The sequence below is a fragment of the Saccharomyces cerevisiae genome, chromosome VIII (genome assembly GCF_000146045.2).
Source record: "Saccharomyces cerevisiae S288C chromosome VIII, complete sequence".
Taxonomy (NCBI): domain Eukaryota; kingdom Fungi; phylum Ascomycota; class Saccharomycetes; order Saccharomycetales; family Saccharomycetaceae; genus Saccharomyces; species Saccharomyces cerevisiae.
In genome coordinates, this window is record NC_001140.6 from 71,935 (window position 1) to 85,413 (window position 13,479).

The 13,479-nt window shown below is 36.7% G+C and overlaps 9 protein-coding genes and 1 non-coding gene across 10 annotated transcripts, besides 1 other annotated feature; 3 read left to right on the forward strand and 7 right to left on the reverse strand.

The window, feature by feature from the left end:
• Positions 1 to 102: 102 nt before the first annotated feature.
• DUR3 (Dur3p) lies at positions 103 to 2,310 on the reverse strand (the record flags this gene model as incomplete). The annotated part of the gene is made up of 1 exon (NM_001179096.1): positions 103 to 2,310. The coding sequence occupies one exon, from the start codon at positions 2,308 to 2,310 to the stop codon at positions 103 to 105; it is 2,208 nt and encodes a 735-aa protein (NP_011847.1).
• Positions 2,311 to 2,764: 454 nt separating this feature from the next.
• YHL015W-A (uncharacterized protein) lies at positions 2,765 to 2,848 on the forward strand (the record flags this gene model as incomplete). The annotated part of the gene is made up of 1 exon (NM_001184649.1): positions 2,765 to 2,848. One exon carries the CDS (start codon positions 2,765 to 2,767, stop codon positions 2,846 to 2,848), a length of 84 nt encoding a protein of 27 aa, NP_878085.1.
• A 629-nt stretch (positions 2,849 to 3,477) lies between these two features.
• Positions 3,478 to 3,843, forward strand: RPS20 (40S ribosomal protein uS10 RPS20; the record flags this gene model as incomplete). Its single annotated transcript, NM_001179095.1, has 1 exon — positions 3,478 to 3,843. One exon carries the CDS (start codon positions 3,478 to 3,480, stop codon positions 3,841 to 3,843), a length of 366 nt encoding a protein of 121 aa, NP_011848.1.
• Positions 3,844 to 4,162: 319 nt separating this feature from the next.
• On the reverse strand, positions 4,163 to 5,380 carry YLF2 (Ylf2p; the record flags this gene model as incomplete). Its single annotated transcript, NM_001179094.1, has 1 exon — positions 4,163 to 5,380. The coding sequence occupies one exon, from the start codon at positions 5,378 to 5,380 to the stop codon at positions 4,163 to 4,165; it is 1,218 nt and encodes a 405-aa protein (NP_011849.1).
• A 115-nt stretch (positions 5,381 to 5,495) lies between these two features.
• On the reverse strand, positions 5,496 to 6,419 carry OTU2 (deubiquitinase OTU2; the record flags this gene model as incomplete). Its single annotated transcript, NM_001179093.1, has 1 exon — positions 5,496 to 6,419. One exon carries the CDS (start codon positions 6,417 to 6,419, stop codon positions 5,496 to 5,498), a length of 924 nt encoding a protein of 307 aa, NP_011850.1.
• A 582-nt stretch (positions 6,420 to 7,001) lies between these two features.
• YHL012W (UTP--glucose-1-phosphate uridylyltransferase) lies at positions 7,002 to 8,483 on the forward strand (the record flags this gene model as incomplete). Its single annotated transcript, NM_001179092.1, has 1 exon — positions 7,002 to 8,483. The coding sequence occupies one exon, from the start codon at positions 7,002 to 7,004 to the stop codon at positions 8,481 to 8,483; it is 1,482 nt and encodes a 493-aa protein (NP_011851.1).
• Positions 8,484 to 8,719: 236 nt separating this feature from the next.
• On the reverse strand, positions 8,720 to 9,682 carry PRS3 (ribose phosphate diphosphokinase subunit PRS3; the record flags this gene model as incomplete). The annotated part of the gene is made up of 1 exon (NM_001179091.1): positions 8,720 to 9,682. The coding sequence occupies one exon, from the start codon at positions 9,680 to 9,682 to the stop codon at positions 8,720 to 8,722; it is 963 nt and encodes a 320-aa protein (NP_011852.1).
• Positions 9,683 to 10,029: 347 nt separating this feature from the next.
• ETP1 (Etp1p) lies at positions 10,030 to 11,787 on the reverse strand (the record flags this gene model as incomplete). Its single annotated transcript, NM_001179090.1, has 1 exon — positions 10,030 to 11,787. One exon carries the CDS (start codon positions 11,785 to 11,787, stop codon positions 10,030 to 10,032), a length of 1,758 nt encoding a protein of 585 aa, NP_011853.1.
• Positions 11,788 to 12,133: 346 nt separating this feature from the next.
• On the reverse strand, positions 12,134 to 13,126 carry YAP3 (Yap3p; the record flags this gene model as incomplete). The annotated part of the gene is made up of 1 exon (NM_001179089.1): positions 12,134 to 13,126. The coding sequence occupies one exon, from the start codon at positions 13,124 to 13,126 to the stop codon at positions 12,134 to 12,136; it is 993 nt and encodes a 330-aa protein (NP_011854.1).
• A 237-nt stretch (positions 13,127 to 13,363) lies between these two features.
• On the reverse strand, positions 13,364 to 13,437 carry YNCH0002C. The gene has a single exon. It is a non-coding gene; the product is annotated as a tRNA-Val (tRNA).
• A 16-nt stretch (positions 13,438 to 13,453) lies between these two features.
• Positions 13,454 to 13,479: part of a long terminal repeat (Ty3 LTR) that runs on past the window's edge.

Genomic DNA, 13,479 nt, shown 5'->3' on the forward strand with positions numbered 1-13,479 from the left:
CTTTTCTTTTATGTACCTATAATGAAAGACTATTTTATAATTAGAGCTATTTAAAAATTATTAATGAGGTTGATGAGTGGATAGAATATTATATTTTGAAAGCTAAATTATTTCATCAACTTGTCCGAAATGTGATGATTGTCTATGTGCTCTCGCACTAATTTGGCTTGTTACTACATGCAGATCTTGTGGGTTCGAATTTTGCCATTCCCTTAATTTATAAGTTTGACCAGATAGATCCCAGTAAAGGCCTCGCAAAGTGGTATATATACCATGCCTACCTTCCCAGAGTGGATAAATACAAACGGCAAACGCACTGAAAAAAAGCCAGATGATCATCACAACAACCCAACCGGTAAAGAATTTTTTACTGAAGATATATTTGGAACCATACATGGGCATGGGCCAAACTACCAAAAATGCCAAAGCGAAAAAAACACATAGGAAGTATGCAATTTTTAAACCACGTGCTAGTTCTCTTTGTTCTTCGTCTAATTCATTTTGTAACTGTGTGTCATCTTCTTGAAAAATGGCATTACTTATTACAACACCAAGGTTAGGCTCAATCAATTTTTCATTATTTACTCTAACATCGTTTTTTTCACTATCTGAGACCAGAGAATTTGTTTCTTCTTCTTGTTCCTTATCGTTAGCTTCAGCATCGTAAAGCTGGATATCAGGGTCAGCCTGAACTAACTCTGCAGTTTCGTCAACTCTAGTAATATCTTTCATTTTCTCCCAGTCAAAATTTTGTGGCTTAAACACATACGTTAAAATAGGAATAAAAATGGCTGGTGATAGCAAAGCCACCAAGTTACCTGTTAACATTGGATAATCCATGAACGTAGTATCCACGGTCAATTCTTTATAAAGGGATTTGGTACAGACAAGCCATGACATTATAGCCAGTCCTGTGCCCAAAATAGGCGACACTACAGCGGCCACCAAATTCATGTCTTTGGAACATAAGGTCAAAACGACAGGTAATACTGCACTACTAATAATTATACCCATCATTTCATAGATATAACCCATAGAAATACCACCATAGTATAAACCAACCGAAAATCCACTCATGGCAAGACCAAAAAAGATACAAGCAACGTGTGATGTGTAAATCAATTTCTTACCGCTTGCACGAGGATCAATATATTCTCTATAGATATCGTAAGTGAAAACAGATGAAACGGCAATTAGTTCAGCAGACATAGCAGATGTGACGGCCATGAAAATCATTAGCAGCGATGCCACAGCACCCCCCTTACCCATGATAGCAATTGCAGCTGCCGGCAAGACTAACCCAGAATTTGCCTGGAACGAAGTAAGTGGATCAGGATAGGTGGGGAAGTTCGGAGACGTTTCCACCGCAAGACATGCTAATCCCATGGTCAATGAAATCAAAGAAGGTACTGCAAACCATGCTAACCCACCGATGGCATATGCTTTCAAACTCGCTGCGGGACTAGCAGAAATCGCTTTATTCCAATAACCATTATCAAGGAAAACGGTGCCGAAATTTCCAATCAGGTTAATAATTAATAAAATACCAGCGGATTTGGATGTCATGGTCATATATTCACCCTGATAGTTACCGTCTACTGGATGCCTCTTGGCGGCTTCACGAACTAAGTCATAAACTTTTCCCGGTGAGCCTAAAACATCACTAGTCGCATAAACTTTAAAGGCAAATACGAGGACAATGATGATAATGACACATGTGTGCATATAGTCCGTTAAGAAAGTTGCTTTAATCCCACCAAATAGAGTATAAACAACAACACCCACAGGCAGTAAAAAACATGATGCGATAGTGTTCATCCCGGTTAAATCACTAAAGACAGCAGAACCTGAAGTTAAAAGCATTGAAGTGACTAAAATATTCGTCGCGATGGCATAAAACAAGTAGCAACCATGGCCGATCTTACCATATCTTGTTCTCACTAATTCTAAATATGTGTGCGCATTGGGAGCCATTTGCTTGGTTTTAATTGCCAAAATTGCGAATGCAATAATTTGGAAGCATGCGCCAGCAGCGTACGCATAACCGCCAAATATACCGTCTGCATATTCCTTTGTTGACGACGTTAACAATGTAGAACACCAGATCCAACTAGAAACCACGGCTGCAGCCACTAAGCCGGTTTTTACAGATCTACCGGCGGTGGTGAATTCTTCTGCTGTGATGATTTCCTTTTGATAACGTTTCAGTAAATAAGTGGTCAAAACCATCATTCCTGCAAATACGGCCCCTAGGCCCAATACAATAGCGTACCCAGCGCCTTGAGGTAGCGGAGGTTTAAATTCTCCCATACTATAACAATGACAAATTTATGTTATTACTTTTTCTTGGATGAACCCAATTTAAGAATCTAGACAAGGGAAACTGCTAACAATAGTAAAGCTACGGCTATACTACTGCTTCATTTTATATACTTGGCGAACAAGACGTATCTTCATGCAACACCGATGAATAGAGCACATCTTGCCTGTTATCTAAGGATAACCGTACCGTAGAAAGCGCAATGATGAGTTACACCTTTCCCATAGGTACGCCTGCTTGTTTCTATGCTGCAACTGACTATTGGCCTGTCCACTCTCGAGCATTATTGTCTGTCGCATTTGCTATCATAAAATATCCCGATAAGATAACACCCAAATGTGCGCCGCCTCATTTCATCATCGGAAAAAAGGTGCGGCACCAATAGATAAACAGAATTGGAATGCCTAGTTTGAGTCAGCCTTGCTGCATAAAACAAATACCTGTATGACTGCTTTTGCATCTTTAAGAGAACCTTTGGTCTTGGCTAATCTCAAAATTAAAGTTCATATCTACCGTATGAAGCGCTGATAAAGAGCGCCAAATCTGCACCTTGTGCATTTTGTTCACACATTCTTGGCGCTCCTAACTGGAGAAACGTCTATCATTGAGGATAACTCCGGATAGTCGCATTCTGATTGAATAGCCGTCTAGCTCCCTATTGTGACTAGAATACTATTGACATCGTTTTCTCATCAAAACCTCCCGATAAAGGGAAAAAAAGAATTATCTGACCAGATCATTCGGAAAAATGCGTATCGTCATTGATATCCTTCTTGTCTTGTCTGCTGCTAACACTATTTACTATGGAAAGAGAGATTTCCCTGAAACTTCTTATTTTTATCTCTATAGAAGGGGAAAAGATAAAAGTAAAAATGTAAAAATGTTTACCTGCAAGTTCACACCTGTACATTTTCTACATCCGTAAACATAAGAGAAAAAATGCCACAACTATTTTTATGAAGATAAAGTTCGGGTAACGATAATGTTTTAATTTTGAAAAAAAAACTTCGACGCATTCGCGACTAGCCTCAGAGATTGAGTAATAGACCGTATTGAATTCAAAATAATAGTAAAGATGGGTTATTTCATTCAAGCTCAGCTTTAGATTGAAACTCCTACAAGAAAGCAAGTAAAATAAACAAAAAGGTATATACAAAATGTCTGACTTTCAAAAGGAAAAGGTTGAAGAACAAGAACAACAACAACAACAAATCATCAAGATTAGAATCACTTTGACCTCCACCAAGGTTAAGCAATTGGAAAACGTCTCTTCCAACATTGTCAAGAACGCTGAACAACACAACTTGGTCAAGAAGGGTCCAGTCAGACTACCAACCAAGGTTTTGAAGATCTCCACCAGAAAGACTCCAAATGGTGAAGGTTCTAAGACTTGGGAAACCTACGAAATGAGAATCCACAAGAGATACATCGACTTGGAAGCTCCTGTTCAAATCGTTAAGAGAATCACTCAAATCACCATTGAACCTGGTGTGGATGTCGAAGTTGTTGTTGCTTCCAACTAAGCTGGTTCTAACTGGAAATAATTTCCATTAGATTCCTCTTTTTCTCGTCCATTAACCAAAATATATTATTGAATTCAGCGGTTCCTTTTTTCTCATTTTCGCATATAGCTGCACTATTAGAATCAGCCCACTCTAGGTAAACACAGTTCCTCGATATACCTCTGTCTTACTATCAGTGGTTAAACCTTATGCAAATATAATATATATATATATATATATATATATATCTCATACTTTTGTTGATTCTTGTGTAATTATTGGAAAAGACAAAACAAAGCAAGCGTTTCTATTCATATTTACAAGTATTTTTTATGACAAACTATTTCTTAATTTTCCCACCGGCGGCTTTGAATAAGGCAATGTCATTGTCCTGCATAATATATTGTTTGCCTGCACGTTTGATAAGTCCCTTAGATTTTAGTAAAGACTCATTTAGCGGTGGTTCCATCTTCTTCAGATCGTCATATTTTATTACATCAGCGCTGATAAATGTTTCACGCAAGTCGCTATGGATTACACCCGCGGCCTCTTGAGCGGTGGTTCCCTCCCTTATATTCCATTGGTGAACTTCTTGTGGGCCGCATGTAAAGAAGCTAATTAAGTTCAACAACTTTCTCATTTCTAGTATTATTTGCGGTATCGCAGAAACTAACTGTTGATCAGAAACATTGGTATCTTCCTTGATCTTGTCAAAATACTCTGACGCTATGCCTTTACATTCCATCAATTGCGATTCAAATTCTGCACTGAAAAGTAGGAATTTATCTCCTGGCGAAAATTCGTTAATCCATTCTATAATATTTCTGACAAATTTATTTTCATTCCTAACGTAATCTTGAGGTGAAACATTTAGCAATATCAAAGTTGGTTTGGAGGTTAAAAAGTTATGCTTATTCAAAATTTTGACTTCATCCAGGTTCCAATGATCTTTGAAATGCCGGATTTTTTTACCGTTAAACAAATGTTCCTCTAATGCATCTAATAATTCTGTCTCTATCTTCATTTCCTGATGTTCTTTAGAATTCTTCGAAACCATTCTCATCTTCTTACTAAGTCTTTCCCTAATGTTTTCCAGAAATTCTAAGTCTTTCAAGATGAGTTCATCTTGTACCACGGATAGATCTCTGACAGGATCAACATTACCTTCTATATGGGTGATGTCTTCCTTTAAGAATCCTCTCACCACTTGAAATATCCCCTCTACGTGTCTGATATCGTTTAAGAACTTGTTACCCAAACCATGGCCTTGAGATGCGCCTCTGGTGAGCCCAGCAATATCATATATTGTGAGTGTTCCAGGTACGCATTTCGCACTCTGATATATTCTCAATAAATTAGAGAGCGGCACGCTAGGTATATTGACTTTGGCACATTCTGCGTCAATGGTAGCGAATGGATAATTTGCAGGATTTCCCAATTTTGAGTTTGTTATTGCTTGGAAAAAAGTCGATTTACCAACATTAGCAAGCCCTACTATCCCTGAAGTTGGATTATTCGATATCCTCCCAAGTAAAAATTTTCCTCCACCAATGTTCATATCCGATTATTACTTCTCTTTATTCTTTTATATCCATATGCTTCAAACTATACAATTAAATAGATGCATTAAGGTTTACAAATAAGCATATCTCATTAGATACGGATGGGAAAAATCAAGAATCATGCAATGAATTATAATGCTCACCTAATGCATAGCTGTGTTTATAGTAAACTAGCTTCAATTCAGGATTTTTCCCACATTCATTGTACACTTGAATAGGTCTTCCACTCATCAGAATGCTAATGGGGCAGTCGAAAACGTGAGAGAGAGCCAAAATCTCAATTTCACCACCCCATTGAGCTGTATGCTCCATCTCTTTCGTATACTCATCAATGTCTTTCATCTTCATAGTTTCTTCATCAAACAAATATGGAATGAAATCATCCCTGTGCTCCTGTACGTAATTACAACTCAACCATCTCAGCTTCATGACATCCATGTCTTGATCCAGTTTTTTTGGATCATGGCGTAATTTTAACTGATCTAATATAGATGCAAAGAGACAGTGGCCATCGGGTTGTATATCGAATTGTTTCAGTTTCTTCAACTCGCATAACTGATCTATAGACTCCTGCTCCATTTTTTTCAAGTCCGGTTGTTTGGATGCTTCTAAAGCAGCCTCTTCTTTCATTTTAGCAATTGCTGCATCTCTTTTGGCCAATCTTTCCTTTTGTCTATTGCGACGCTTCTTTGTCTGGCCTTGTTGCTGTTGTTGAACGGGAACATTCTGTTGTTCTTTCTCATCTCGAGATATGGATAGTTGTTCTAAAAGTTTTTCAGGAGTCACTTCATCTTCTTGTTCTGCGTCAAACACTTCATTATTTGCAATTTTCCAATCCCTTATTTCATTTTCTTGCTTAGTCTTTAGTTTATCTTGAAGATCTAGGCATTTCGAATTAACTTCTTTCCTTTTGGATTTAGTAGCCTGCTTTTTCATACCCGTTATCTTATTCTGTAAATCTTTATTTTCCTTGCGATGTCTCGCCAAAATATCTTCCATGTTTTCCAAATTCTCTCCTGATTCCATGCCGGTCATGATGAATATCTCTTGTTCTCTCTACTAGATTGAATGCTGTGCTTTAGTTGGATTTTGTATTAGATGCTTTCGAGATGCCCAAACTAAAAACAAGGCGTGAAGAAAAAGAAATTTCGCGACGCATAATAATACTTTCTTTGACAGGGCCAGGGCTGCCAACTTTTCAGATTTTAACAATTGAGAAATTTATTGTGGTAAGAAAACCATAAATTTCCACTCTGTTGGAATTAAAATTTCCTGTATTGAACGAGAGTAGAAGCACACAATTTTCTTGAAGAAAAAGTAGTTAGTCTTCCATAATGTTCAATGGCCTTATCACACAAAAAAAAAAGAATGAAAGTACTATCAGCTTATAAGTCCTGATTAATTAAAAAAAGAATGCAGGAATAGCACCTTATAGTAAAAAAAGTAAATTTAAGTAATTAAATATAACTATACTGTAACTTTTTTGAATTGTATTTTCCCTGGCATTTACAATCTTTTTGTAACCTGGAATTTAACGATAACTGACACAAGTGATTCTTGATAATAAAAAAAAAAAGGAAAAATATTTCACTGTTCTACATAGTATATACAAGATCAATGACGGTTTTCTCTGGAGTAAATAAAATAGAGTTTGAAGGTACTTTCGAAGGTATTGGAAAGGATGTTGTTATGTCACAAATGATAAGGGCCTTGCAGAAACATTTTCCTTCGATACGTGACAAGAATTATGAGTTTAGCCTATTTTTGCACATTTTTCAAAGATATGTCTTAGAAAATACTTCAATCACCCATGATCTAGTTTGTGACAAAATTAGATTACCGATAATTGATGAAGTGGTTGAACTCGATGATATTAAAAATTACGGTTTGTTAGAGGGTAAACTATTATCAAAGTTAGCTATTTTAAAATTAACCGGAAAGGCTAATCCAATCATTGGTAAAGAAAGCCCTTTATTCGAAGTAAAAAATGGGATGTCTTCATTGGATGTAATAGTTCGACAAACGCAAAATTTGAATGTACGATATAATTCAGACGTTCCTCTTATATTTATGACCTCGCTTGAAACTGAATCTCAAGTATCAAACTTCCTTGAAGAGCATTATTCTTCTAGCAAAGTGAGATGGAAAACCGTAGTTCAGTCAAGCTTTCCACAAATTGATAAAGATAGATTATTACCTATCGATTTACAAATAAATTCTCATGAAAATGATTTTTGGTATCCTTGCGGGACTGGTAACCTAACTGACACTTTGTATTTTTCAGGAGAATTGGACAAATTAATTGCTCAAGGAAAAGAGATTTTATTTGTTTCAAATGTTGACAATTTGGGCGCTACAGGAGATTTGAACATTTTAAATTTCATCATAAATGAAAAAATCGAGTATCTTGTTGAAGTAGTTGAAAGGACTGCAAATGTTTCAAACACTGGAGTGTTGGCAACATATAAAGGTAAACTACGATCGGTTTATTACAACTGCTTATCCAATGAAAGTGCAAGCACGTGTCGAATTGTCAACACTAATAACATTTGGATTGATTTGAAAAAGCTAAAGGTGCTAATAGAGTCTAATAGTTTAAATTTGCCAATTCATTCTAGTGAAAGTAAAATAACACACAAAAATGAAGAGATAGAGTGTCTTCAATTTAAGACACAGTTGGTCGATTGTATTGCCTTCTTTCCGAACAGTCGAGTATTGAAAGTATCAAGAGACAGATTTTTACCCCTAAGAACATGTAAGGACTTGTTTTTGTTGAAATCAACATTATATGATCTCGATTCAAATGGAACATTTAACCTCTACCCTCTGAAATTTGGATTATTACCTTCAATCGACTTGGGCGATGAGTTTGCAACTTATGAGACTTTTAAGATAGGAGTACCAGATATTCCTAATATTCTGGAATTAGAGCATTTAACTGTGATGGGAAATGTGTTTTTTGGTCGTAATATAACTCTGAAAGGGACGGTCATTATAATATGTGATGAAAATGATGTAATTACTGTTCCCGATGGCTCTATTTTGGAAAATGTAACGATTTGGCATAAATCTCAGCTGGAGGATATGAATGGATATTAAACAAGAGAAACTTTTGGGTAAAATGCATGAATAAAGTTTTCTTCTATTCCCACTATGTAAGAGGAATCATGTATCCTCACAGAAAAAAAAAACTGGAGCACATTGCAATAGTGGCATTACATTGCAATTTGTGGGAAGAGAAGTATACACATCAGATACGTAGGTATTTATCAAATTCTGAAAATCACTCATCATTTTTGTAGTATTTTTTTTCTCCCCATTTATTCTTCAGTCACTTATAAGGGATAATTCTTAAATAAATAAGAAATACTTTCACCATTATGCAAACGACGAATACTTTCAGCCAGCACACTACTGATGTCAATGACTGCCAGTTTTGGGCACTTCTTGATTTTTTCTTCAAATGGAACAGTATTTGTGCAAACAACTCTATCCAGTTTAGAATTGTTAATATTTTCAATAGCTCTGCCTGATAAAACACCGTGCGTGACAATAGCAATAACAGATTTAGCTCTATTCTCCAAAAGAATTTCAGCAGCCTTAGCTAAAGTACCACAAGTATCGGCCATATCATCAACAATGATACAAATCTTATCAGTAACATCCCCAACAAGAACCATACGAGAAACCTCATTGGCACGAGCTCTTTCCTTATGGATCAATGCAAAATTTAGATCCAAACGATCAGCCAAAGTGGCAGCACGTTTTGCCCCACCAGCATCTGGCGAAATTATTATTGAATCCATATAGTTGACATTTTCCTTGATATACCTAACTACGCTTGGTTCTGCATATAAATTATCTACTGGGACGTCGAAGAACCCTTGAATTTGGGAAGCATGCAAATCCATAGTAATAACATGATCACACCCGGCTGTTGTTAACATATCGGCCATCAATTTAGCGGTAATAGGAGCACGAGACTTATCCTTTCTATCTTGTCTTGCATATGGGAAATTTGGAATAATAGCAGTGATTCTTCTTGCAGACGCAGTCTTCGAAGCATTGATCATGATCAGTAGTTCTAGAACACGATCGTTCACGACACCAGAGCCAATTTGCGTGATGATAAAGATATCTTGGTCCCTAACAGATTCTCCAATAGAAAAGGAAACCTCACCGGTTGGATCTCTCTTTAGTTTGCTGCTTGTTAACTGTAGACCTAGCCTTTTGGCAACAAGTTCAGCTAAACCTCGGTGGACATCTGGTGCTAATAATTTGATGGAATTTGTTGGCATTTTGTAATCCTAAGTGAATATATGAGGCTCAGTTTGAATGGGTAGGTTCGTTTATCCTGCGCTGGCAAAGTACGTAGAAAAAAGAGTATGAATCTTTCTTAGATATATTCAAGAAAAAGTAAGTAAATAAGAGGGTACGTGATTATAAACAGATACGAGTTTAGCGAATAATACCGTTCGCAATCATAACTTTATAAAACTCATCCTATTACTTACTATTCGACTGGAAAATTTTCGCAGGCAAAAAAAAAAAAAAAAAAAAAAGAAAAGAAAAATCGATGAGCCTGCCGTACACAGAGATATAATAAATTTAGAATGCAAGAATGGTATGGCGGTGATGAAGATAATCATTTCCCTGCTTTTTTATTTTTGTTGCGCTTCTTCTTGCTTTTGGATGCCTGTGCTGCCCCATGTGGTTGCTGTATTAGGATGGTACCTTCTTTTACACTCTCATCAGCGTCTTTGAATTTTTCTTGAGAATCTAGATAAAACATTAGGTCCTTGACTTGCTCTTCCAAATCTTGTTTAGACTCTTCTAACGCTTTGTTTTCTCGCTCTAACTGCTCTTGTTTTTTTGATAAGTGATCTAGGTTCGCTTGTAGTCCTTCGATTACTAACATATCTTCCTCAAGCTTAGATTTCTGGGCCATTTCCCTTTTCTGCCACTCCTTTTGAGTGACCTGAAATTGGAGTTTCAAATCTTCCATAGACTTCTTCAAACTTTCAACATTCGAAGAATCAGACGCAGTTTGATCTTTTTCTTGTAATTTCAGTTCATAATATTCTCTTTGAGACTCTAATTGAGATATTAGGACTTGCACATATTCTAGATGATACTCCCTATGCCTTAAAAAATTTGCCGCCAGCTCGCCATCTTTTTTATTAGAGTTCGATTTCTCACCGTTTTTGCTCCTGTTCCCGTAAACAACATTTTGTAGTTCATCGGAGTTGCCTATATCATTGTTGTCATCGTCACCGGAGCCGCCGACCTCTACTAACTTCCCATCAACTTCATTTTGAACTAGGCGATGGACATAATTATCACCCGCATAATCCCACACTCTTTGTGTCCGTATATCCATCGCAAAACAATGTAAAGTTTCTTCATAATGCTTGATTGCGTGTTTGGAATTGTAACGACCGCATCCAACATTACCGCAGATCAAGCAAATCCATAGATTATCAGTGGAACCACATGTTGCACAATGTGCGGAATCACCTGCCTGTTTCAATAATGATTCCCTGCTTAGCCGCAGACTTGAATGTCGACACACTGGACACCTTGAATTCTTCCACTTATTTAAGCATTGGCAATGAAAAGTGTGCTGGCACGGGATCGTTACTAATCCAGTAGTTTCTGAATCCATTCTTTCAAGGCAAACGGGACATGTGGGGAGTTCGACTTTTACCAGTTCCTTTTTTTTCTTAACAGTGAATGGATCAGTAAGCAGATAGGGGAAGTCCTCGTTAGCGGCTGGTCTTTGGAAGAGCTTTTTTTGAAAAACTATTTCTTTTACAGAGATCACATGGCATGTTTCGGGATCCATCCTGCTGAAACTTTTGCCATTGAACTCTTCCTTGAAATTTTTCGCATCAAGTGCATTCCTGAATTTAATTAAGACCGTGAAATTAAAACCCATTCCCTTCTGCTGATTTCGTAATATACGAAAGTTTGAAACTTGCTTATTAACAATATCATCACCAATATAAAAATGCAATAAATCGTGAACGGTAAAATAAGTTGGAACAAACAGGATACATATCATAGTATCATCTCCCGGGATAGTCAAAATCTCCTTCTCATTAAGAGTATTATTGGCATTGCTTAGCTTGAATAGCCTTATTATCCCATGGCCTAAGTATTGTGAAGTAATCAAATCACTTTCCTCTTCTTTTGATGTTTGATTTTTGAAATCAGTTATCATGTCTATTTCCAAGTCACAGACTCTCCAATCCTGCCAGTCTTGATTATTACTTTTAATACTTTCTTCCCCGATACTTTTTGCCTTCAACTTTTTCGGAATACTCTTGAAAATTTGATAAGCGGATTCAACCTGATTTTGGTTTCCAAATTCTAAAGTAATGATATACTCAAATTGATCCATAGATGTGAGGGCCAACCAGAAAGTAATACATTCAATGCTACTATTCCGTTATTGCCTCTATGTGTTTTCCTTTGAACTTTTACTTAATCCGCGGGTGAAATTTCATTTTTATATTTTCCATTTTATAACAGGCCGTCCCCTAAAAACACCGCGTAAGAACATAGTTTATACACTTATATAAGTAAAAGGTGTAGTAGGTTGGAATGGTAAAGGGCGTATTGTGTGTCAATTATGCGATGAAAATGTATACTTCGAAGTCAATAAAAAAAGAACCTGGTTTGCCTCATGAAGATGTTGCCTGCCCTTTCTTATTTAGTGTTTGTAAGTTATTTTTGTCAAAGTCTATTCATTCATTCAAAGTAGCTTCCTCCACTAGAAAATCGATTAAACTTCTTGGATACGCAGGTCCATGGGTATGACAACATTCTTGTCCTTGCAATTTGCTCATAACGTATGTCACATCAAAGTCCCTCTCTTCTGAAAGTTTGTAAAGATACTCCCAGGTGGCGGGGACTGTTAGTACATGTCTTCCTGCTTCGTCAGTATACTGGGTATTTCGCTTCATAATTTCATTATCCTTTAGCGAATACTTGCCTTTGTGATTCAGTTTGCTTTCCAGGACCATAGAGGTAAAAAATTCATCTTTCGTTGGGAAAGAATATTTGTAGTTGGTATCATCTTCTATGTCCTTTGAAAAATTTTCATTACCACTCCGCAGTAGCAGTCTGTTCTCTGCGTTGATTTCAGTATTTGCCTTTCTTAGTTCCTCAATTTCTTTCAATAAACTTTGGCGGTTCCTTTCACTTTCTAACAATTTATCTTGTAATTCTTTCATTCTGGCTTCTTTTCTCTCTCTGAAGGCTTTTTGGGCGGCTCTGTTTTGAGCCTTTTTCTTTGCCTTAGAGTCATCTGGAACATTCTCATTATGAGCAACTGAGGGACTCCTCGAACTTGGAGATATACCATTATTTTTAGAAAAATAATTTGTATTACTATAACTATCATTATCATTATTATTGTTATCTGCCATAACATAGGTAGAGTAGTCGCCTGAAATAGGGGTTAGTTGAATTGCTTGAAGATCACTACCCTTAGGGAAAGATATGTTGTTCTGTAATAGCAAATCATTATTTGATCTGTCAAGGTTCAAAGCAGGACACTGGTCTTCCAAAATTGGGAAGGGTGCTGTTTGCTCGCTCAATAGGTCTGGTTGTTGTTTTATACATTTGCTATCTTCTTGGAATAGACTATTTCTGATACAACAATCCTCCTCTTGGCATTGAGGGTTAATAAATTTCATGAATCCGCTGGTATTATCATCCATATTAGAAGGCGTCATAACAATTGCTTCAGCCTTATTCTTCGTTAGTTTATACTGGAAGTAAAGCAAACACCTACTGCCCCTTTTATCGAAATGATAAACAAATAAGAAAGCTCAGAGGGCCTCCGGTAATATTCAAATCGATCTGTTTTATAATGCTTATTGAATAATAATGCCGTTGCTGTACTCTTAACATAAAGCTACGAAAATCCACTATACATTTTTCTAAAGAAAAAAAAAAAATTCAAAAAAAATTGATTTCGCCCAGGATCGAACTGGGGACGTTCTGCGTGTTAAGCAGATGCCATAACCGACTAGACCACGAAACCAAATTCTTATTGATTATGTTGTATTACGGGCTCGAGTAATAC